Source organism: Chrysemys picta, chromosome 3 (genome assembly GCF_011386835.1).
Source record: "Chrysemys picta bellii isolate R12L10 chromosome 3, ASM1138683v2, whole genome shotgun sequence".
Classification (NCBI taxonomy): Eukaryota; Metazoa; Chordata; order Testudines; family Emydidae; genus Chrysemys; species Chrysemys picta.
This window is the reverse complement of record NC_088793.1, coordinates 98,357,723-98,381,509: the sequence shown is the minus strand read 5'-3', so window position 1 is coordinate 98,381,509 and position 23,787 is coordinate 98,357,723. Positions and strand designations below refer to the sequence as shown.

General features: G+C 40.5%; 1 protein-coding gene across 21 annotated transcripts in view; it reads left to right on the top strand.

Annotated features, from left to right (window-relative positions):
* PTPRK (protein tyrosine phosphatase receptor type K) overlaps positions 1-23,787 on the top strand; it is a 569,400-nt gene that overhangs the window by 290,303 nt on the left and 255,310 nt on the right. For all 21 annotated transcript variants that reach the window (XM_065588559.1, XM_065588557.1, XM_005280229.5 and 18 more), the window contains exon 6: positions 10,568-10,742. In XM_065588559.1, the coding sequence (XP_065444631.1) occupies positions 10,568-10,742 (175 nt within the window). The remainder of the gene's footprint in view (positions 1-10,567; positions 10,743-23,787) is intronic.

Genomic DNA, 23,787 nt, shown 5'->3' with positions numbered 1-23,787 from the left:
CCAGTTGTTTGAACTTTATGGGAGAACGGCTGTTATTGGGGGGGGGGGGGGGGAGAGGGTGTAATTAGAGAAGCAGGAGAAATTCTACAGAAACAGATAGAGAAGAAGGAAACAGACAGACAATGTGAACAAGCACAGTGTGCCCCTGAGAAAAGCCTAGAGGGGAGAGCTATTTGAAAGGGTTTGGAGCTATGAGCAAAGAAACTTCATCCTGTTTGGTTCCTCCTGTGTTCAGAGAGACAAGGACTTTGTACATTCTTTATCTGTATCAAAGGTACCTGACTCCATCATTAATTTCTCATCCTACAGGAAACACCTGGAGGGCCCAGAACTTTGGCCCGCCACTTAGGTCAAAAGTGGTAACACAAATATCTCCTTCACTTTATCAATTGTGATCCAAACAATATTTAAATCAATTTTAAAGCAAAACATGTATGCTGAAAGCACTTATTTATGAGAGAGGATTTATTAAAAGCCTTGAAATTTCTGCTCACTTGTTTTTTTGAAGGGCAAGTAAAATATTTTTTTCAGTATAGTTGGTTCCTTGTGGTGAGACCAGTGAATAGATTATGTGCAAGACTGATTAAAATCTATATGTAGATAGCTTTGCTAAAGTATAACAACAACAATAATATCCCAAAGGCCCTTGTTGGATTGGGGCCTCATTGTCCTGAGCGCTGTACAAGCATACAATGTGAAAAGTTCCCTGTCCTGAAGAGCTTTACAGTCTATGTAGAAAAGACAAAATAGCGCTAGAAAGGCAACATATACGTAAAATGTTAAAAGTACAAAACTAGTTAGTTGCATTTTTTCCTTTGAGGATTTTTTATTTCATTTCCCCAAACCATCTGCTACCACCCTGGCCCCTCTCGCAAGCCAACCTTCCTTGTTATTGATGTTCAAAATGTTCTCCTTTCATCTTACCCCCACCCTCCAGCAGTTGTATCTTTTTCCAGAATGAACAGGGACCTGAAAGTATTGGACTGTACTGTTTCCAGGTTCTTTAATTCTTTCTACCATAGAGGTGATGCTTCCAGAGGTGTGATCTCCAGCCACCCACCACTCACTGCTGCTACTGTAACCTCTGCAGAATTTCTTGCTCTCTGGGGATGGCCTGTCTTCTCAGAGGTGATAGGGGCTGCTGCCTGGTGGAGGAGGGCAATTATAAGAACAAAACAGCCATACAGAGTCAGACCAAAGGTCCATCCAGCCCAGTATCCTGTCTTCTGACAGTGGCCAGTGCCAGGTGCCCTAGAGGGAATGAACAGAACAGGTAATCAAGTGATCCATCCCCTGTCACTCATTCCCAGCTTCTGGCAAACAGAGGCTAGGGACACCATCCGTGCCTATCCTGGCTAAAGCCATTGATGGACATATCCTCCATGAAGGTATCTAGTTCTTTTTTTGAACCCTGTTATAGTCTTGGCCTTCACAACACCCTCTGGCAAGGAGTTCCACAGGTTGACTGTGTGTTGTGTGAAAAAATACTTCCTTTTGCTCGTTTTAAACCTGCTGCCTATTAATTTCATTTGGGGGCCCCTAGTTCTTGTTATGAGAAGGAGTAAATAACACTTCCTTATTTACTTTCTCCACACCAGTAATGATTTTATAGACCTCTGTCATATCCCCCCTTAGTCATCTCTTTTCCAAGCTGAAAAGTCCCAGTCTTATTAATCTCTCCTTATAAGGCAGCCGTTCCATACCCCTAATTGTTTTTGTTGCCCTTTTTGGAACCTTTTCCAAGCCCAATATATCTTTTTTGAGATGGGGCGACCACATCTGCCCACAGTTTTCAAGATGTGGGTGTACCATGGATTTATAAAGAGGCAATATAATATTTTCTGTCTTATTATCTATCCCTTTCTTAATGATTCCCAACATTCTGTTTGCTTTTTTGACTGCAGCTGCACATTGAGTGGATGTTTTCCGAGAACTATCCACAATGACTCCAAGATCTCTTTCTTGAGTGGCAACAGCTAATTTAGACCCCATCATTTTATATGTATTTTATGTGCTACTGGGGCAGAGATTGGAATCTAGGGAGAGCTGATAATGATTAGCAGTGTTTGGGCTGAAATTACCTACTTACATTTCAAGGATGTAAATATCAAGAAAGGAGTATAATTGCGCTGGATTGTCTAAACTGATAGGACAGAATGATGGTATGAAACTGATAAAAGAAAATCTTAAACTGACTATCAGGACAAAAATTCCTGATATCCCTTGCCCATGTGGGAAAAACATAAAGTTTAAAGAAGTGCGAAGTTTTTTTTTACAGAATTTTATAGAAAAATTATATACCTGCTATGAAATTCTATAAAATAACTATTAAATATTATCAGGAAAGAAGTTATTAAATTCTATAGGTTTATAGAGTATATAGCTATTAAATTCTATACAGCTTATTGATGGGTGAGGTTCGTGGAAGTGTCTCCCAGTAGAAGTGAAAGGAGACTCATTGCATCAATGATTTCAAACTAGAAGGGACATAACTGTGCATTGGCATAGGTGGGCTTGATGGTATAGTTGTTTGTGATTTTTTTCATCTTTGATATATATATAATATCAGCCAAGCTAAAATAAAATAATTTGTAGGCTACATTTATCATATACATGCCCTCGAGACATTCCATTTCAAATCCAGATTGGAACTTTCCCAAAATGTGGGGCTGTTTGGATGTAGGGTTTTGGTTTGGTTACATGACACTGTTGTGGGTTGGCTTAAACCTCACTGAAACCTCATTTAAGATAGTTGTAAGAATCGACTAAGTTCCTTTATGGAACCAGGTTCCTGAAATAGTAAGGGCCTTTGTGATGATTTGGAAATCGGTTTGTACAATTTATGAATTCTGTGGGAGATTGTGAACTCTAGTATGTGTTTTTATCAGACTGCAAACTCCATTTTGAGTGTGAGGGCTTGTTGTGTTCCCAGTAGTCTATTTACCTCCATGTTAGGCTGAAATTCTGAGGTGTAGTGGAGGGTCTATTGAAATACAAATATCCTATACAATGGACTGGTTACCAACAAGAAGAATTTTACTGTATTTTCAGGGGAGAGATTGCCTAGCAATAAGGGCACCTCTGGGGACTGACCAGGAGGTCACCTGACTAAGGATCTGATCTCTTCACTCTCTTCAGCCATTTTCACCTGCTCAAGATGACAGAAGCTGCTGCACAAGCCTTATGAGCCTGGGGGACCCTCCCTACTCAAGCACACATGTCCCCAAAGGACTCCCAGAGCTAGAGTGGGGGGCATTGGATTCATGATGTTTGTTGTTTTCTAAATGATCTGTACCTTCTGCGTATTTTTCATACTTAAGTAAGGCGCAATAACATCAGCGCTAAAGTCATGTTGAACGCTCTGCAATTCTATTCTGATGTTTTTTTGTGAGAGCTGGAACAGTTTCCTGGTACTTTCTTTTTTAGAAGTTGCACCTCCAGCCCCGTCTGGCCTCCCCTCAGTGGTGGTGAAGCGGAACTGCCTCTATCCCCTGACTCTATTAGTGGCTTGATCTTTTAGTCGCTGCGGGAGGTGGGCCATGGCAGAGCAATAAGTGAGCAGCTGCTCTTGTCCAGCAGCTTCAGGAAGAAGGGACTGGCCAGCGGTGGCAGTACTTGATGGAAGGCACTGCTGAGTAGAGCCAGCTGCTGGTGGGATGTGGAGCACGGGGCGTACCATGCTTCAGCTCCTCTCCAAAGCTGCCAAGTACACACCTGCCATGGGGGGAGATGCAGGACCTAAACCGCTAGCTGCCCCGGCTGGCAGAGTGACTCAGAGAGTAGCCAGGGATATTAGGCTCCTGCTCCACTCATACAAGAAGCAGAATGGGCTGCATCACTCGGAACTGCTGCTGTGCCGGTTTCCCAAGGGCAAGTCCTGGTGCTACTCCTGCTGCCTTCTGGGCACCTGCTGGTGCAAGAGCTGCCTGAGCAATCTGGTACTTCTTATTTTACATGCTGTACTTACCACATGCCCCCTGAGAGGGTTAAACTGGAATCCAAAAGGCTCAAACCTTCAATGGGATTCTGGGAGAGGGTGTTTTTTTTTTTTTTTTTTTTTTTTAACTACAGGAGGTATCTGAGTAGCCAGCCCTGAGCCCGGGTACTAGGCACCTGGGTCACATGATCACAGCTGTCTGGAGGGGCAGCATTCCAAAAGCATGTCTACAGACTGCAAGACAGGGATAGTGCCTGGACACTGTTCAGATTATGGAGGTTTAAAACTCCTGGGGATTCAATGGCACAGATATCTGGTGAGTTGCCAGCAGAAGGAGACCAGACAGATCTGTGACAGCCTCCAACCAAAACACAGGGACATGTGACCACCCAAAACAAAGGCACATGTCAGGCTGCTCAGGAATTTGAACTCTGTGAGCAGAGGGGCTTTGCTGAGTGTGGTTTTAGTGGCAGGGTGGGGGGTGAGAGAGAGAAGTCAGAAAAACACCAGAGAAGGCAGAAAGGAACACAGAAGAGGCACTGGGAACATGGACATGAGAAAAGCTAAAAGAGCTTTGGGGCTAATTGCTGACTGGAAAGGGGCTTGGAACGGAGAGTAAAGACGCTAGCTCAGGCTATTGGAGTCCTGCTGTGTTGTAAATAACAGGATTACATTTTTAAAAAAAACTGACTCCATCACTAGTGTCCCCTCCCAACTGGAACAACCCTCAAGACCCTGAATTTTTGGCTAAATGCTCAGGTCAAAAGGAATAGCAATACAAACTCCCCAGACACAGTTTGACTTCTCTCAGGAGAGGGAGAAGAGAAGAATTGGTATCTCGCCACAGATTTTTGTGTTTTAGGCAGGATAGAGACTGTTGTCCAACTTAAAGGCAGATTAAAAGTGGTACTGATAAGGATGATTATATGCTTGCATTGACTCAAAGAAAAAGCATATGGCACATAAAATGGTTTAACTATCAAGATCTAGAAATGGTCCCAAAATTTATAGAACACTGTGATACAAGTGCCTGCAGCTCTGGAGTAGTTATCAAGTGCTTTAAGATTGTTGCATTTTTTTTAATCAGCTGCTTATGGCATGTTGTTCTTTGCTACATCCACCATTATTTTCAAAAAAGGAGAAAAATGCTAGCTTAGAGCATGTGGCATGACTACTTCTGACCCCTCTGAAGTGAGTGATCCAAGGTTATCAAATCAGACAGCAGAGGAGTAAAGGAATCAGGAAGAGTGCAGGGTGCAGCCAATCCTTATTAGCATAAATCCACACTAATTTTAAATTGAGTTTTCAAAACCTAATTGAGCAGAGTTTTCGAGCTCCGTTCAGAGTGAGCAACACATAAATTGAAACAATATAGCTACCATGAACCTTCTAATGAGCAGTGAGCAGTGCTGCTTTTCTTTTTGCCCTTTTAAGAGCTCTGACATTAAAAAGAACCGTTCAATTAAAAGATCATTTCAAATCATTTGAACACTGTGACTGGTTAATGGTGTCCCAGTGCAAGATATATGCTAAGGTGAAGCCAGGGTATTCGCTTCAACTTTTATTTTCTAAGTGGGAGATCACTTTCTGATTGCAGTGTTGAATCCACTGGTGATTAAAATTATTTAAAAATATAGATAGATATACATGGGGATAAACTTTGCACACCTACTGGAGAAGCTGCATTCACTGCACTCATATTGAAGAAAAGTAACATTCAGAGAATGTTTCAACCTATCAAAATCCTCCTTCAATGAAATTTTAGCAAATTACACTTTTTAATTCTTTTAACTCCAATGTAATTCTAACTTTCATCCAGCCTGCCATTATCTTATGTTTCATTTACTGCAACATTCTCTTCTCTGGTCTCAATAAATGCAATTTTGCCCCTCTTGTATTCATTCAAAATGCTGTTCCAAAGATCATTTTCCTAGTCCATTGCTTTAACCATGTCACCCGTCTCTTTGCATACCTCCACTGGCTCCTTCTTCTCTATCACCAAATGTAAGCTACTTCTCTTCATTTAGAAGGCCGTTCACAGTCTGTCCGCACTGTCCTTATGTCTTATATGCTATAAAGATGTCAACTTCTGCCTCTGATCCGCCAGTGGTGCTGGCCTTCATAGTCCCCTTGTTAAATTTTCAAACAAACACCTTCGTGCTTTCTCAGATGTTGCTCCTCATGCTTGGGAGGAGTTACCCATAACAGCAACAAAGTCACCACACTGTCCTCCTTCAAAACTCTCCTTAAAACTCTTTTGCTGTGATCCCTACAACAACCCGACAACAGTTAGGCTGCTGGAGTACTGGGACCGGAGCCTATCATGCTGACCAATATCGTCTTATTGTATCTTTGTGCTCCCCCAGGCTGTCTATAGCAGGGTTTCTCAAACTTTTTTTGCTGGGCCCCCCTTTGAAAATATTTCAGGCTGTGACACCCCCCACCCCAACAAAAGTGATAGAAAATTACTATAGTATTGCCATCCTTCTGCACTGCTGCTGGCTGCTGCGTTGCCTTCAGAGCTGGGCGGCAGGAGAGTGGCGGCTGCTGACCAGGCTCCCAGCTTTGAAGGCAGCGCTGCCACCAGCAGCAGCACAGAAGTAAGGGTGGCAATACCATGCCTGTTGCAGGGCTATCCCTACCATTTGTTCCCTGGCATTTTTCTATCCCTTCCTCTCTCTCCCTCCCAACATTGCGTTCTGGGTGGCTGCCCTGCTCTTCTTGTCCTGGTTACGGCTCAGATCTTATGACCCCCTTGTGATAGCCTTGTGATCTCCTTTTGGGTCCGGACCCCCAGTTTGAGAAACGCTGGTCTATAGTCACCTGTTTTCTCTTATACCTAGATTGAAAGTTGTAGGGCAGGGACCGTCTTTTTGTTGTTTGTTTGTTCAGTGCCCAGTACAATGTGGTCTTGGTCCTATGTGCTCCTGCAATACAAACAATAATTAATAAATAATTGTTAGTAAAAAGTAGTAGTATAATTTAAAAAAAAAATCAGTAATGGAGGGTCTGTCAAGGGCTGCATAGTCTATGGCACTGTGCATACAACAGGAGCCTTAGTTTTTAGGTTGCCTGAGCTTAAAGCTCGGGGGAACACTTTCAAAGATAATTTAAATGGGCACATTTTGAGTTGGGTGATTAGACTTTGTTAATACTGTTTTGGGTATCCTGTTTTAGAGATCTAAAGCACAGTGAAGGCGTAAAGGAACTGTATAAAGGAGACAGACACCAGCCATTCTCGAACAATTCTAAATCCTGAAAATAAGGGAGTGATAACTCATTAATGCAGTCAGCAAAGACAATTCTAGGTTTTGTTGTGAACAGTAAATAAAATTGTTAAGCTAATTAAATTTCTGTGTATTGATAGTGAGGCAATTCCATAACTGTTTTAAAGTGCTTCATTATTCAGTTTAAAATTAGGAGCCCAGTTAATTGTGTTTTTCTAGCATTGAGCATGCAGAGCAGCTTTAATAAGGGAGTTGTAACATTTGGAGACTAATTTGTTTTACAGTACAGGCTATGTAAAGTTCTTCACTGTCAAGGAGAATGAGTTTGGAGCATTAGAATTTAAAAACATTGGAGTCAAAATGAAGGAAGTGCCTTAATGTAAGGAAATTCTACTTTTGAAGCAAAAAATGCATTGTATTTTTCAGAAACCTATATTTAGGTTTTTTTTAAAAAAGGGGATTTATCAGTTGTATTCTGCAGTAAAATCCCTCTGCTGGAGAAATAAATAGCATTCATGGAAAGGTAAAGAACACTTCTTAAAAGCATATTTTAACAACAAATGTTAAATCCTTTTATTTTTCCTCTTCTACTGCCATCCAACACTTTTCAGGAATAGACTCATTGAACTAGCTGAGTTGCCTTGCAGTCTTCTGTAATACCGTATTTCAAAATTTCAGTCTTTTAGTCAACATAATCTACACTTTCATCATCTTTAGTGTTTCTTAATAAGTGGCTGACAAGTTGTACGTGCTGGGAAAGAACATGATTTTCCTTCACCTTCCTTCTCCCTGGCTGATGATCAGAACATAGATTGTAAGGAAGCTTTGACAAGTAGAAAGGAAGGAAACTGCAGTGTAATTTATTTATTTTAGTTAATATAAAGTTTGGATCTGGCGACTTAAAAATAATTTATCAGTGTGTAGACTAACAAGACATTCATTTTAAGTCTGATTTAAACTGAGGAAATAAACAGGTAGAGAATCTTGCTTTCAAATGCAATGAGCTAGCTAAGAGGAGGAAAGAGATACGTATTGCATAGTGCTTTTACTGTAGCTTGAGTAGTAGTGGAACATGAAGTCTTTAAGTGTGTAATAGCTGTTCGGTAATATAAGCTTTAGTAATACTGTTGATAGTTTGCATTTCAATGGTGCCTTCCGTCTGTGGGTCTCTTTGAAAACATTAGCAAACTAAGCCTAACTTCACCTTTGTGAGGTAGGTATTCTCCACATTTTACAGATGGGAAAACTGAGTCACAAAGAACCTATGATGTACCAAAGGTCATCCAGTGAGTCAGCCACAGAATTGGCAATAGAATCCAGCTCTCCTGACACCCAGTCCTGTGCTCTTACCACATGATACAATTTCAGATAACTATCCTATAAGAAAGAGATATTTGAGAGTTGTGTTAATGTAAGAGATGGTGGCTTTAAAAAGAGGCGGTATCTGAGTATATTTTTGTAGTATTTCAGATCAGAGTTTTCTCTTCTGCTGGAGATGCATTTTTTTCTGTTTCATTTGGCAATATTTCCTAGTTTTCTTCTGCAATCTGAGCCATGCCTGTGGGGGTAGTTGGAGGTTTCACAGTTGACTCAATGCCATCTCTGACATAACAGCAGAAAAGGAAATTAAATTGGTCTTCTCAATATAAACTTTTATCATGAAATAAAGGAGAGTCAGTCCAATAAAATTGCTGTTGATAAAGATGATGGAATGCTCTTCATACCGGAATTTTCTTGGATTGAGGGGAGTGGAAGTCTGTCAGGAGTATATAAATGGTAGCTTTCAGGTCAAGGTTGTAATGGGGTGTGGGAAATGGTGCATTTTGACTGCTATAAGGCAGAAAAAACTAAGATTCATGTTTCAATGTGTTAATGGTTAAAAATGAATAGTTTTACAGTGAGTCTGAGGCAGCACTAACAGCTGGCTAATTTACAGCAGTATGTGTTTTCATTAGGAGAGGGCAGCTCTTTATAGAGAACCTAACCCCGTACTAAGACCATAAATGTTAGATGTAAAATGAAATGATCTAGTACATGCCAGTAGCCCAGAAAACATACATATGCAGCTTTGACTCATTTCCTTTCCCCTTTTTTCTTTTTCTTTTTTTTTTGCCAGAGGCTTTAATTTTATTAAATTCCAATTTGCTGCCTTTATGGCCCAGCAATATTGCTTCGTGCTCAGAAATTCTGAGTTTAAATTTTGGGTGATATTTCTTATTCCTGGGGTTGATTGGGAAGTTATACATTTCTACCTGAGGTGGCGATTTCATAGGAGTAGGCAATGCTGCTGCAGGACAGATAATTGCCTCTGTTGATGAATGAGAAATGATGCTCACAGTTTCAGAAACAGCTGCATCCACTTGTACTAGGAGGGGGATGCTGTCTGTGGGAAAGAGATGGTAACATCTCTGCTGGAGCTAGAGCTAGTCAATTTTTTTTTGAACTTTTGAGTTTTCAATGAAATTTAAAATTTAATTTTCATTGGGGGTGAGGAGATGGAACACAAACATTCACTTGAAAATTTTGCAGTTTTTTGTCACCCATGGAACTGATTTGAAATTTTTTTGATATTCAGAAATGGTGTTTTGTTCAAAAATTCAAAAATCGGTAAACATATTATGAAAAATTCCTGTTTTCCATTTTTTTTTACAGCTTTTTTTCAACCAGCTCTAGTTGGAGGGTGATTGATGTCAGGCAGTGCAATTTCAGGAAGTGGGTGCTTGGTGCATAAGAACTATCATAAAAGGGCAAAACCAGTATCCAGAAAGCTGTTGAAAATTCCGCAACTCTGTGCACAAGTTTTTGTATAACTTCTGTTTACAATGGACTGATAAATTGGTTTTAACTTTACAAAGTTTAGTAAGCCGTCCCAGTGATGCAACTCTCACAGTGTGATGCTGCTACTTGGAAAGCTAGGATCTCCTGTGAAAAGTTCCCATTATTGAACAATGCAAGATGGATGTGATGTGCTTGGCCTCTTGGGGTATGTCTACATTGCAATTAAAAACCTGTTCCAGCTGACTTGGGCTTGGGCTAAGGGACTGTTTAATTGCAATGTAGATGTTTGGGCTTGGGCTGGAGACCAGGCTCTAGGACCCTGCAAGGTAGGAGAGTCCCAGAGCTCAGGGATCCTTAATTCAAACCCTGCGAGCCTGCGTGAGCTGGCATGGGCCAACGATGGCTTTTTAACTGTAGTGTAGATATACCCTGGGAAGGGCGGAAGACTGAACGCTTCCCAACTCTAGAGGGGAAACTCTTTGCTAGACCCTTCCATCATGGAAAACTCAGCATGGTGAGATTGTGTTTGGATGTTTTAAAATATATTTGTTGATACTTTTATGTCTTTGTCAAGAGGAAAAACACTCTTATAAGATATCTTTGCACTGTTTTCTCTTATTTATAGCGACGGAATGGAGAAGATATTCCAGTCGCCCAAACTAAAAATATCAATCACAGAAGATTTGCTGCTACCTTCAAGTTGCAAGAGGTGACAAAAACTGATCAGGATTTATATCGCTGTGTAACTCAGTCAGAGAGAGGCTCTGGAGTGTCCAATTTTGCTCAACTTATTGTGAGAGGTAAAGTTGCAAATGTTTTCATTTTATGAAATTAAATACCCTTAACATCAATGCATCATATTTACACTTTTATTTAGCCAACAGATAGCACAATAAAATTACATACATCCTCATAAAATAAAACTAATGAATGTGGCTGTATAGTTTTGACAGCTTCGTTTCTGACAAGTGCTTTCCATAGAATGGGATTCTATAAAAAGGCCTAATAATGCAATGCTTGTAAAATACCATATTCCTTTCCACTATCTTCTAGATAATATTGGTTGAGATGACTACTGATTAACATTTAACAAATAATTTTACAGATATGAAAGTATCTACTGTAATAAGTTAATTTTTACTTCTTAATGTTTTGTGGGGTAGAGGAGAAGCAATGGTGTATTTGCTCAACCCCCATACCAGAATACCTTAAATACTTTAAATGAATTTCAGTCCACTCAGAAGCATGGCAGCCTGCTGCAATGCAACCATGACTTATGCTTGGGGAGTGGGAGGGTTATGTTTTAATTAAGCTTGATGGCCCAGAAAGAAGGGATGTGAAAATTTTCTCTTTCAGTTGGCCTGTTGTGATCCTGTTTCCTGACTTCAGGTGACTATGTTGGTTTACTTGCGCTTATCAAGTCTGGCAGTGGCTTAGAGTTTGTAATTTGGGGTGGTGGGGGATAAAGAGGCACTTGGTCTAGTCGTGAGAACACAGGACTGAGATTCAAGACTACTCGGTTCAGTTCCCAGCTTTGCAATTCACTTGCTATGTGATCTGGGGCAAGTCATTTAACCTTTCTGTGGCTATCTTTACTCAACTGTTCAATTACCTACTCACACATTTGCAGTGAGGCTTAATTAATATTTTTGTAATGTGCTTTGAGACTCCCAGGTGAAAGGTGATTGAGAAGTGCAAAATATTATTATTACAAAAACCATCATTAATTGGGCCCTGCCACTTCCTTGCTGAATAGCCATCAGCGTTAGTAATGTTACCTGCTGTTTTGTACAGTAATTAGTCATATTGTTTCTTCTAGTGGATCACTATATAATTTCCTTTTTTAACGTGATAAAATTAGTCCTGTGGCAACATGAAAACTTAATTTTTGATATAACTAAGAAACTAAAACATACGGACATTTGCCCAAGAAATGACTGATGGTTTTTTAGTTCTTTCCAGTGCAAGAAAATAGTAAAGTAAAATAGTTTTTAAAAAGTTTTGGAAAACTCAAGTTAAAATATTGAAGTCCAGAGTAAAACTCAGCTTTATGACCCAATCTTAGCTTGATGGTAAGTAGCAATCTAGTCAATACAGACATTTTATATAGAGAGATTCTATTATTTTAAAAGTTCCGGTTTTTAAAAAGTATATATTGCACTTTCTAGAGTTAGAAGCTGAAGAATGTTAGCTATTTTATTGTATTTTAGTTAAATTTCTTTAATTGCTCTAACAGTTTTTGTACCAATGCATTGGTCTATTGGACATCAGAATAAAAAATGGGTGTATAGGATTTGTTGCTCACTGTTATATTTGAAAAACAATATACCGTAATATATTTTCTTGTTTGTCTGGATAACCACCAAATAAATCTTGTTAGCCAAAAACATACCCTTGGGGGTCAGCTACCCTGGTGTTAAAACTGTGCTGAAAATTAACCATAATGACAGGTCCTATATCTCAGTGGCACTTTAAAGCTGACATCCTGCTACATGGATACAAAAGACGGTAATTTTAAGGGAAATTTTTGGGCCACTGATATGAATTACCTTTAATAAGAGCTGGCATAGTATTGCCCATTGTCAAAGATGACCCAGGGGTAAGAGTTTATTAGTGCATTTCCTCCTAAACCGAAAGTGACAGGGCTTGCTTAGGGCCTTTTTGTTGCTGTTTGTAACAAATGAAAATTTCAGTGTGGAATTCTCATGCTGAAGAGTATTGATCTGTGTGTTCTCACAGCCAGCGGGAAAAAAAAATACGGTGAAACACAATTTACTTTGTCATGACTTTAGGATTGCTTCCAGATCATTCTGAGTAATGATAATGTCTTCAGCTTGTAGAAGCCAAACTTTATTGACAACACTGGTTATTAGCGAGCGAGAGATGAACAGCATCTGTTGCTCAGTGTATCAAAATTTTGGTGTGTGTGTGTGTGTATATATACTGTATATGTGTGTAGAATACATACTTTAATATAGATGTGTAAACAAGGTGCAGTTTACTACTCAGCAAGGTATTTTAATATTGTTAATGGAAATTCCAATTTTATAACTTATTCTATCCAAATCACCATCTGCAAATCAGCATCTAATTATTCTTACAAGGAAATTATCTCTAGATTTTATTACCGGATTTTTTTGGCACCACTTTCAAAGATCCTCTAAGAAATTCCTTGGCTGTTTTATTTCACTTTCATTAAGTTTTGTTTCACAAGAAAGACCAGTATAGTGTTTTCAATTCAACTACAACATTTTACCAGAGGTATTTCCAGTCAATAATTTAATGTTGAAACCTTTACTTTGAGTTGCGCTTCAGCTCTCAGCTCAGTAGCTGTGTTGTATTGATTTTAATTGGTTTCTGTGGCACAGCTGTCAGTCTTGTGTACTTTCCTTCTACAGGAGGCTGTGTACAGTTTCAGACAATAAAGTTACCTAACTGAAAATGTCCCCCAGTCCCATCTTCCACTTGCACTTTCATTTGTTCCCTGGTAAAATTGCCAACGCCCAGAAGACAATATGTAGCCTTCTGCAGATGCCTGTTTTGGGGGGTTGAGTGTAATATGGGGTAGGAGAGGGGAGAGAGCTATGAAATCTAAATGCTAGCTAGGGTGACCAGATGTCCCGATTTTATAAAGACAGTCCCGATTTTGGGGTCTTTTTCTTATATAGGCTCCTATTGCCCCCCCACCCCCTGTCCTGATTTTTCACATTTGTGGTCTGGTCACCATAATGCTAGCAACTGGGGAGGCTAGCTCCTTTTTCTCACTACAAAGCATATGGGTGAACACCGAGGCTGCATTGTTCTGTTTTTCACAAATAATGCACCTGAGTATTATGGTTTCTCTAGAGTATTTCACATAGTATTTCTCGATTTGCTTTCATTTAAACTAGCTACATGTCATTCAGCAGGTTGAGTATGCAAAATTTCTGGTACATTATTAGATGTTGCAAGATAAACAGGATCCACAATATCCTTATTTCACACAATGGTTCTTGCACAGGTTACTTTGAAGAAAATGTTGATTAGTGTGAATCTGCTAGTCATGGAAGAGAAAATTTATCAGGGGAATACATATGTCCAGCTGCAACTTTTTAAACTGAGCTATAGATAGTTCCATCATTTGACAGAAAGAGATTTGATGATTTTATTGAAACATTTTTAAGTGTAACTTTTACTGAAGTCCTGTCCTTGGTCACAATTATGGAAGTTGTTTTTTTTTTAATGGCAAGAGTTTAGTAGATTTTTTTTCCTTTCTCTTCTCTGTTCTATCATCCCAAATTGAGATTACTATGTGAAGTTGAAATGAGTGGCTTACTTCTTGTTTCATAGCTCCAGCATGCAGTGATGTTAACTTCCCTAGCGCCCACAAGTTAGGGACATTACAAATATAGACGGCTTTCCTCGGGATGTTCGTTGTATTCCGACCACCTCAAAACCGTGCTTTTAGAAGTCAGAACAAAGTGAATTCCTGTTTCATTGGTTTGTTTTTTCATATCAATAAAGATTTTTCCCCAGGCTTTTTGCATTTGATTAAGTTCTTCCATCAACTTGTTTCGGCTCATAAAGGGGACTTCTCCCCATGTTACTAAAGGGGGAGTGATAAAGTGGTTTGAATATCTCTCTCTGAGTGAGCCTAGTGGATGTTTCTCTCAAGTGTGTGGATTTCTCAGGTGAATTAAAGAGGAGGTTTGGTCACTTATATAGCAGAATTTACTCCACAGTTCAGCTCAAAGGAATCCAGTTTCCTATTATTGTGGTGGATGATTTCTCTAGTGTCTTTCAGGCCTGATGTTTTCCTAAGTAACTGTCTAGGAATAAATTCAGACAACCAGTCATCAGCTACTGATAAATGTCTGACAGAACCCTAGAACTCAAGGGCACCATTGTGGGAGAGTGGGTCTGTGAGGCCCACCGAGTCTGGACCTTGACTAAACTTTTGGTTGGGGAAAGTATGTTTCATCCTTAGCCAAACTGATGTTTATGGAATGAACCCTTTTACATTTAAAGTAATTTTTTTCCCCAAAGGTTCACTGCACTATATAAGTTCATGCTAACTGGAATTGAAATGTGTATGTTGCCTTGTCGAACAATGTAGAACTTTTATTAATTTTCATTATAACAGGGTTCCTTATGAGCAGGTTCCACTATATTTGTATCCAAAACTTGGATCATTTTTTTTTTAAAGTTACCTTATTTCCAAGGCCACGGAACTAAGGCTTGTCTTGTAATTTTATGTATTGAATTGTTGGTGTTTAGAACAGCCATGGCTGAAGTAAGGATGTCTGGATAATTCTGCCAGGAGGGGGATTGAATATATGCATTGGATTTTAGTCTCCAAAGGCAATATGTTTCAGATAAGATTCTATATGGAGAAATCTTTTAGTGGTGTGAAAACACTGTATTAGATTTCCCATTTGGGGCTGTGCTTATCTCCTAAGAACTGCACCATAATCTTTATTATGGTGAAAACAAGAGTCCAACTGTAAGATAGTTTTGTCTTTCTTACCTGAAATCCCTTTAGGGATTTTATCTAAGAAACCAGTAGTTAAGATGATACCTCTGATGATGCTAACACAGCTTGATGATGGCACTGGCATCTGGAAAATACTTCTCCTGGGAATATTTTTCTTTTCTCACTAGAAGTGTCTGCATTTCTTCCATATAGGAAAGTTGTGGTAGATTCAGATTCTCATTGGCAAGTTAACTAGTGCCCAGTTTATCTGGGGAATACATTAAATCTCTGAACATGTCATTCTTTGTGTCCTAATTCTTGCCACCTGGTTTATTTGTTAAGCACAGTGGTAAGTTTGAAAATATTCAATCTGATTTCATGAAGAGTACTAGGTGACAAATTGAGGAAAAGACCTGAAGTGGCCTAAATGATGTTAATATTCCCCTGTTTGCAGTGGTATTAACTCCTTTAATACCAGATTGGTGCATAGAACTATGGTTCTGTTCCTCAGTGTTAAACTAGAAAAATCTCCAGCTGTCTGCTCCCACAATAACAGTTTATTATCTAACTAAATGAGAAGGGATGTGATTCAAAGATCTAAGTCCAGACACTTCAAGACATGGCTGTTTGCATCTAAAACCACAAACTACTCTGTATTTTACATCCTAGAGGACTGGAACAACACTTCAGATGGACAAATCAGCTTTACTAGTGATATCCAAATTCGCTGTCCAGGGGAGGTAGCATAGTTGAGTGCCTAGAGCATTGAAGTGGGACTTAGGAGAACTTATTAGTCATTGACCGACTGTATGATCTTGGGCAAGTCTGTTTGTTTGCCCTTCCATCTCTTTTCTCTCTTTTTTCTAGTTTGACTGTAAGCTCTTCGGGGCGGGGATTGTATCTTATGTGTATGTGCACTGCCTAGCAATGGGGTCTCAGTCTTAATTGGGGCCTCTAGCTGTTAGTATAGTAAATTATAAAGCCATCCATTTCTGTAGAATTTAAGCTTAAGTCTGCAGTCAACTCTAGTGCATTTGCTGCCACTGACAGCTTCCTCCAAAGCAGCCACCGAGTGAGGTCAGCAAGAATCATGCCAGTTTTATTGGTGCTTTTCAGTTCCTGGTGAACTCCAGTGCAGTTGTTGAGTCATGCCAATTTCTCATTGTTGCTGCTTTTGGAATCAGGAGGAAGACCCAAAAATGGAGCCAAGGGGAAGGGTACAATACCAGGGACTTCCCCTGTTCTCAATGTTCCAATTTGGAGGTAGGCTTTGGAGAGGGAGAAAGGAAGGAGAGAGGTATTTCTTTCAGCAGCCATAGAGGAGTTTTGGGGAGTGCTTTGCATTGTTACAGCCCTGGCTGAGTAAATCCTTGTGCACAGTCACCAGGTTGTTGTATTAGACTGAAACTTTAGATCCCACATGCTTTTTAGCTTCCTGAGTCTGAGCTGTTTCCAGACACTGTCTCCAACTCTGGTCCTTCAGGCGTACTCCTTGGATACAGACTTCAGACTGCTGGCATACCTTCTTGGGATGTACAGTCCTGTAGCTCAGTTGCCCTAGGCAGGGCTGGCCTTACCATGAGGTGAACTGAGGCGGCCGTCTCAGGTGCCAGACTGGGGGCGGAGGGGGCGCCACTAGGACCCAGCGTGTAGAAAATTGTGTCTGCTGCTGGTGCATATGTATTCTCTCTGCTCTAGATGCACAGAGATGGAGTGCTGTGCTGGAGGAAGGAGGGCACAAGAGACATAACAGGCAGGCAGGAGAAAAGGTGAGGCAATAACAGAAAGCAGCAGGAGCTGCAGGGAGAGAGAGGAGGAGGAGCTTTTATGTACTTCTCTAGCACCCCCAGGAGCCTGGATTGATTAACACCAGCTTCTCAGGGAGCTTCCTGTTTCCTGCTGCTTCCCTGAACCCACATGAGGAGAACAGGCAGTCAACTGAAGTAGTAGGAGCCAGATAGGCCCTTAAGACACGGATATCTTCCCTCACTCAGGCCCTGCTACCAGCCTCCTTATTTGTCCCCTTCAATTGACTGTTGAGAGCCATATATAGTCTCTTTACTGGCAAAATGTTCTGAAAAGGCTCATTGCCATTGTGAGAATGCTTGCTACCCAAAACCTAGCACTGTGTGACACTTCAGATCAGGTGTGTTTGCCAAACAATGGAAAGTTCCTTAAAATTGTGGCGCTGATGGCTGAGTTTGATGCTGTACTCCACCCAAAAAAATGTACATACACCACTACCTTGGAGAAACAATTAAAAATGAGATCATACAGTTACTGGCAACAAAAGTCAAACAGAAGATTGCGGCAGAGCTGAAGTCAGCAAGATATTACTCTGTTATTCTGGACTGCACACCTGACATCAACCATATGGAACAAATGACTTTAATGGTGCGTTTTGTAACAACAACAGAACCTAGTGAAAATGTCCCTGCAATGGTGACTGTCCGAGAGCATTTTCTAGAATTTATTGACATTGATGATACTACAGGAGCTGGTATGACAAATGTGCTTCTTAAAAAACTGGAAGATAGGGGAATTGCGATAGCTGACATGAGAGGTCAGGGCTACGATAATGGTGCCAACATGAGAGGAAAGAACAGAGGAGTGCAGATACGGATCTGAGAGTTAAACCCTTGAGCTTTTTTTGTGCCGTGCAGTTCTCATTCATTGAACTTGGTGGTCAGTGATGCAGCATCAGCTTCTAGTGGGGCTGCTGAATTTTGTAATGTAATTCAAAGCATCTATGTATTTTTCTCTGCATCAATGGCAAATTTGGAAGCAACATCTGGGAACATCCTCTCTGACGCTGAAACCACTGAGTGCCACACGATGGGAAAGTCGAGTGGAGGCGATAAAGCCTATCAAACACCAAATTTGGAAGATAGATGGTGCCATAGTTGCCATTATGGAGGATAATGCTATGACAGGAACTGTTCGTGGCAGAGGGAAATGGAACCACCAGAAACATACATAACTTCAAATTTCTGTGTGGCTTAGTGTTATGGCATGACATACTGTTTGAAATAAATGTTGTAAACAAGAGACTCCAAGGTGTTGACCTTGATATATCTGGAGCAATGGAAGAACTGGACAAAGCAAAGTCATACCTACAGTCGTACCGGTCAGATGAGGGATTTCAAAACGTTCTGAAGAGTGCACAGAAGTTGGCAGAGGAACTTCACACTGAAGCTATTTTCCCACCCATTCAAGAATATAAGAGTCACCAAAGAAGAAGACATTTTGATTATGAGGCATGGAATAATCCCATAAGAGATCCCAAACAACAATCAAAGTTGAATTCTTTAACCAGGTGCTAGATTGTGCAATACAGTCAGTTGAAGAAAGTTTTATGCAGCTCAAGGAACACAGCAGTATATTTGGGATGTTGTATGATATTCTAAAACTCCTCGCTATACCTGAAGACCACCTACACCAGCAATGCAGGGCACTAGAGACAGTATTGACACATGATGACATGCATGATATTGATGCGAGTGATTTAGGTGATGAACTGAAAGCCCTTTCAAGATACATTTCAGCAGGATCAACTCCGAAGGCTGTTCTGGAATATATATGCACAAATAAGATGACCACCCTCTTTCCAAATGCTTTTGTTGCTCTGCGCGTACTTCTAACACTTCCTGTAACACTTGTCAGTGGAGAACGCAGCTTCTCCAAGCTGAAGTTTAAAAAAACAAACTACGCTCCACAATAACATGGGAGAGACTAGTTGGCCTTGCAACCATCTCAATATAGTATGAGCTGGCCCAGACTGTGGACCTTCAGGAAGCAGTTCAAATCTTTGCAACCAAGAAGGCACGGAAAGCACCACTTTGATTATTCAAACAGATAAAAATGCCAGTGTTTACTATGCAGATAAGAAAAGTTACATTTGCTGTTCAGGCATTTGCAAGTTAAGTGTTACTTAAAATTTTTGAACAAAGCATTTTAAGTTTAGTTCTCCTTTATTGGGGTAGGTAGCAGAGCAGTACCATGAGAGGAGTAGAACAGGAAGAAGGCAGAATTTAGACCTTTCAAAGTTTTGGCCCAAGCAGGGGGCATGGGGGCATCATTTGAGCTCCCTGCCTCAGGTGCCAAAATCTTGTGGGCCAGCCCTGGCCCTAGGCACCAAGACCACTGGTGACCCCTTCTCTCCCAAGTCTCCCAGTAACTTAAGCCTTTGTGAGTACTTTGGATGATTGTTACTATACCCTTGGAGAGTTTGTGATATTTAAAGCAAATAACAGAGGCTTTGGAAACGCACTTTTAAACACACTTTCTTAAAATATAGAAAACAAGAGAGAGAGAGAGAGAACTGTGGGAAAAGAGCACAAGAGATGTACAGATCTGTGGGAAATAATCTGCCTGAAACACCCTGCCTCAGTTTCCTCATGTATCCTGGGAACCTTTTGGGCGGGAGTCCAGGACCTACATCTGCTATCCTGCTGATCAGTCTTCTCTTCTGGTTCTGGTCTGTCTTCGCTGTAAACAGTGTATCCTCTTTAAAAGCAGAGTTTAATACCTTGTCTCTTTCAGTCCTTCCCCTGGGTTTTTTCCATTCTCTAACCCTCTGTAGCATGTGGCTTCCAGCACTCAGCTTTGTTACAGTGGATGAGAGTCATTAAGAAGTCAATAAATAGTCTTTGGCTGATAGTTTCCATTGTCCTGCTATGGCAAGATCATCCAATATCTGATAGTCCTTAATGTCTGTCCATTCAGGGACAGTGATCAGGTACCAGACTCCTTCCCCTTAACACAAGAGAGCTGATGCAAGGATACAGTGAAAGATATAGAGTCATAGAAATGTAGGGCTGGAAGGAACCTCAGGAGGTCATCTAGTCCATCCCCCAACACCAAGGAAGAATCAAGTGAACCTACACCATACCTGATAGGTGTTTGTCCAACTATGATACTCTATACTATTATGTTCACCACTTTTACAAGACTATGGTAAATTTTGTACAAAGTATGCCTTGTGGGGTATCATTCAAAACATTATAATCTGCTGAATATTATTGTCCCAGTAAAATGTGTGTATCAACATTGTATGTAAAGTTACAAAATTCTACTGTATAACATTATATATCCAAGGTTAAGAAAAGCTAGCCCAAACCAGTTTTTCAGAGATAAACACACACTGGCACCCGAGCCAGGTGTTGAATAGCTATCACCTACTTAAGGAACCATTCTCTAGCAACGGGAAGGTGTAAACAAGAATTTTACATTTCATCACAGGGACGGTTCAAACCTCAGGTCGACAATGGACTATGTCACTATGACTCAGCAAGGATGTTTCTAGCACAAGAAATTGCATTATAAAGATGGGATGAAAGCACTTGACTTCACTCATTCTCCCATCTCTCTGCTCATGAGATCTTCAGATATTCATTGGATACTGAACTAAGGGGGAGGGGTCCCAGGCTGATAAGAGACCCAGCCTGTGAAATTTACTGCAGAATATAGCATGGAAAACCTTTGCTTTGAATTCTGTCAATTTGTTAAGTTAGCCATTAGCTTGCATTTTATCTTTTTATTTCTTTTGTAACCAATCCTGACTTTTATGCGTCATTACTTGTAATCACTTAAAATCTATCTTTCTGTGGTTAATTAACTAAACACACTGGTTAAGATAAAACAATAAGATAAGTTTGTGTGGGGAAACTCCATTTTGGATAACAGAGTTGGTGCATATCATTTTCCTTTGATAAATGACGGACTTTCTATGAGCTTGTATTCTTCAGCAGGGTACTGAGCAGTATAAGAGACACATTTCTGGGACAAAGTCGGGGGCTAGAGAACCTGCTAGCGCTGCCCTGTATGTAATGAATGAATGGCCTGCAGAGCATACATGTAACATAGCTGGAAGCGATTTTGCATGCTAACGGCTGTGTGAACAGGCCAGGGGTGGATGTTATGGCAGCAAAGCAGTGTAAAAGGCATCCGAGGCTAGAGAATTAAGAGGACACAGCTTTTCAGAGGTCCAGACTGTACCCTGGGTAATGTCACACCAACTTGTTCTTAAAAACCTTCAAATGATGGGGATTCAACACACTCCAATCATTAAAAGTATAAATATGCAGAGAGTTCATAAAATCAAACTCAAATTCATAAGTTCACCTAGATTGATGCTCAAACTCGCACTGATTTATTAGCAGCTGGAGGTACGGGGTTGACAGGCTGGCCTTTTTTTTTTTAACCAGGGCACTCCTGCTGTTCTGCTCTCTTCTTTGCCTTTGTTAATTATATTAGTTATACATACTTCCAGTTAATATATTTAGTCCCTTTGCTAGCAGATATCTGATAGGTTTTTCAAGTCCTTGTCTAAGTCAGGGAGATCTTTCCTTTCTTCAGAACACCCCGGACCCCAGGCTCACCTCTGAGCATGCCAGTTCCTCACTCACAAAGGAAAGATGTACAGGTTCCACCGTAGTCAAGAAGTCTTCTTTATTTTCAAACCAGTGCTCCTTTTATGCCATTTCCTTCAAAGATTCCACCTGGAACAAGAGGGGTGCTTGGTAGACTGTGACATGAAGATATTTTCCCTCAAATGTGGAAATATTACCCTTCTAGCCTGTTTTTTTGGCAAAGGAGTAGTGTGAAGAGAATAATGTAGGCTGGAATTTTAAAAGGTCCGAAAGGGGAGTGAGGTGCCCAGTTCCCAGTGAAGATACCTGGGAATTGGGTGCCTAGCTCCATTAGGTTTAAAAAAAAATCCCAGCCTTAGTGGTTTTAGACATAATCCTTGAAACACCTAGATGCCCTGGAACTGTAAGTCTGAATACTGTCCGGGTTCACTCCACTTTTCATTCTTTGAAGATGGATACATTTACTTCCATGCCATTTGCTGCATGTCAAACTTTAAAGATCCCATGGTGCTTTCAGAAAAAAGAAGAGTCTGACAATAGTGTTGCTGGTAAAAATTCATCCTCACCCACCCAAAAACCTCTTCTATCTTCTATGGTGTGCTGTGCATAGTCTGGCTGCTCATTTCATCGCAGCAGTGGTTTCTTTTCAGTGGTGGTAGACAGTTGTAAATCACTTTGGGATTCTTCCAGTGTAAAATGTTGTTCTGTTGTAATGCTGTTATGTGGTTCATGTTTTACTGTGACAAGTGCAAGATGCAAGACACATTTTACTGTGCTCTCTTTGGAGCTGGCTTTGAGCTTTGAAAAAAAATCTAGATTAATATTCATATTAGGCCAAAGCTAATCTATATACTCCATGATGACATTTTCTTTCTTGCTTCACTCTCTTCCTCCCCTCCCACCTTTTCTGTGTGTGAACAGCTGGGAAGAGGAACTGACAAAAAAGGGTGTATTTCATGAATCCCTTGAAGCATTATCACATGTGGAGAGGATGGGCGAAGGACAGGGACTTGACAGAGATGGAAGAGCCAGCACTGTAAGGTGTGTGTGTGGGGGGAAAAGGATAAAGCTTTAAAGTATACTGCTACAGTTCAGTTTATAACTCCCTGCGGTGTACTTTATGCTTTCAGCATGAAGGGTTTGTCTTTGCCCAAAGAGTTGACATCACAACTCGACAAAACAGTTAATGAAGAAACGAATAAGCAAAGTGATCACTCTTATGTTAGGGCCATGCTTCTTAAAAAAAAAAAAAAAAAAATCCATCCCCCTTCTATGCAGCACAGTAGGGTTAGTAACAGCCTCTTGCTTGACACCCTTACCCATCTAACTCTAATCCAATAGACGACCTATGCCACCCCGACTCACAGACAAGGAGGGGAGAATGTTTAATCTCTGATGCCAAAGTGCTCCAGGATTATGCTGCAGCAGTTGGAAAAACTACTGAAGGCTTTGAGTAGGGGATGCAGTCAACTTAAAAATCACATATCTGCATGAGAATTTTTTTTTTTTTGCCTACAAAATATTACAATTACCGCTTAAAATTACTGGATCAGAAAGATTAATGAACCAAATAAATTTTTCTCTCTCTTTCTCACTGTGTATTTGAACATATTCTGTACACTTGGTTTCATTGTTTGCCTATTCAGTTAGTTTTACCTGTTTGAGTGCATTGTTCTCACAACAACAGGAAAGAGGGAGAAACACTATCATAAACAGGGAACTGCATTTGTAAAACCACAGAAATTAACTGGCGAGGCCCACTGGGTGGGTATTTTACATGAAACTACATTTAACTCTACTAGACTTCATGCAAGGGACATTGTCCCCTTATAGCAATGCTGCCCTATCTATTCTCCCTTCTGTGGTAGCCCCTTGTACAGTCTAGTTTGTCTGTATGCAGAAGGCGGCACCGGCAGCTTCTTTTCTCTCTCCTGCGTCTCTTAGCAGAGCCAGGAAGAGCACGTGGAGTAGCAGCCTCTCTGAATTCTCTAAATCCTCTGCCGCGCTGTGGAATCCATGGCA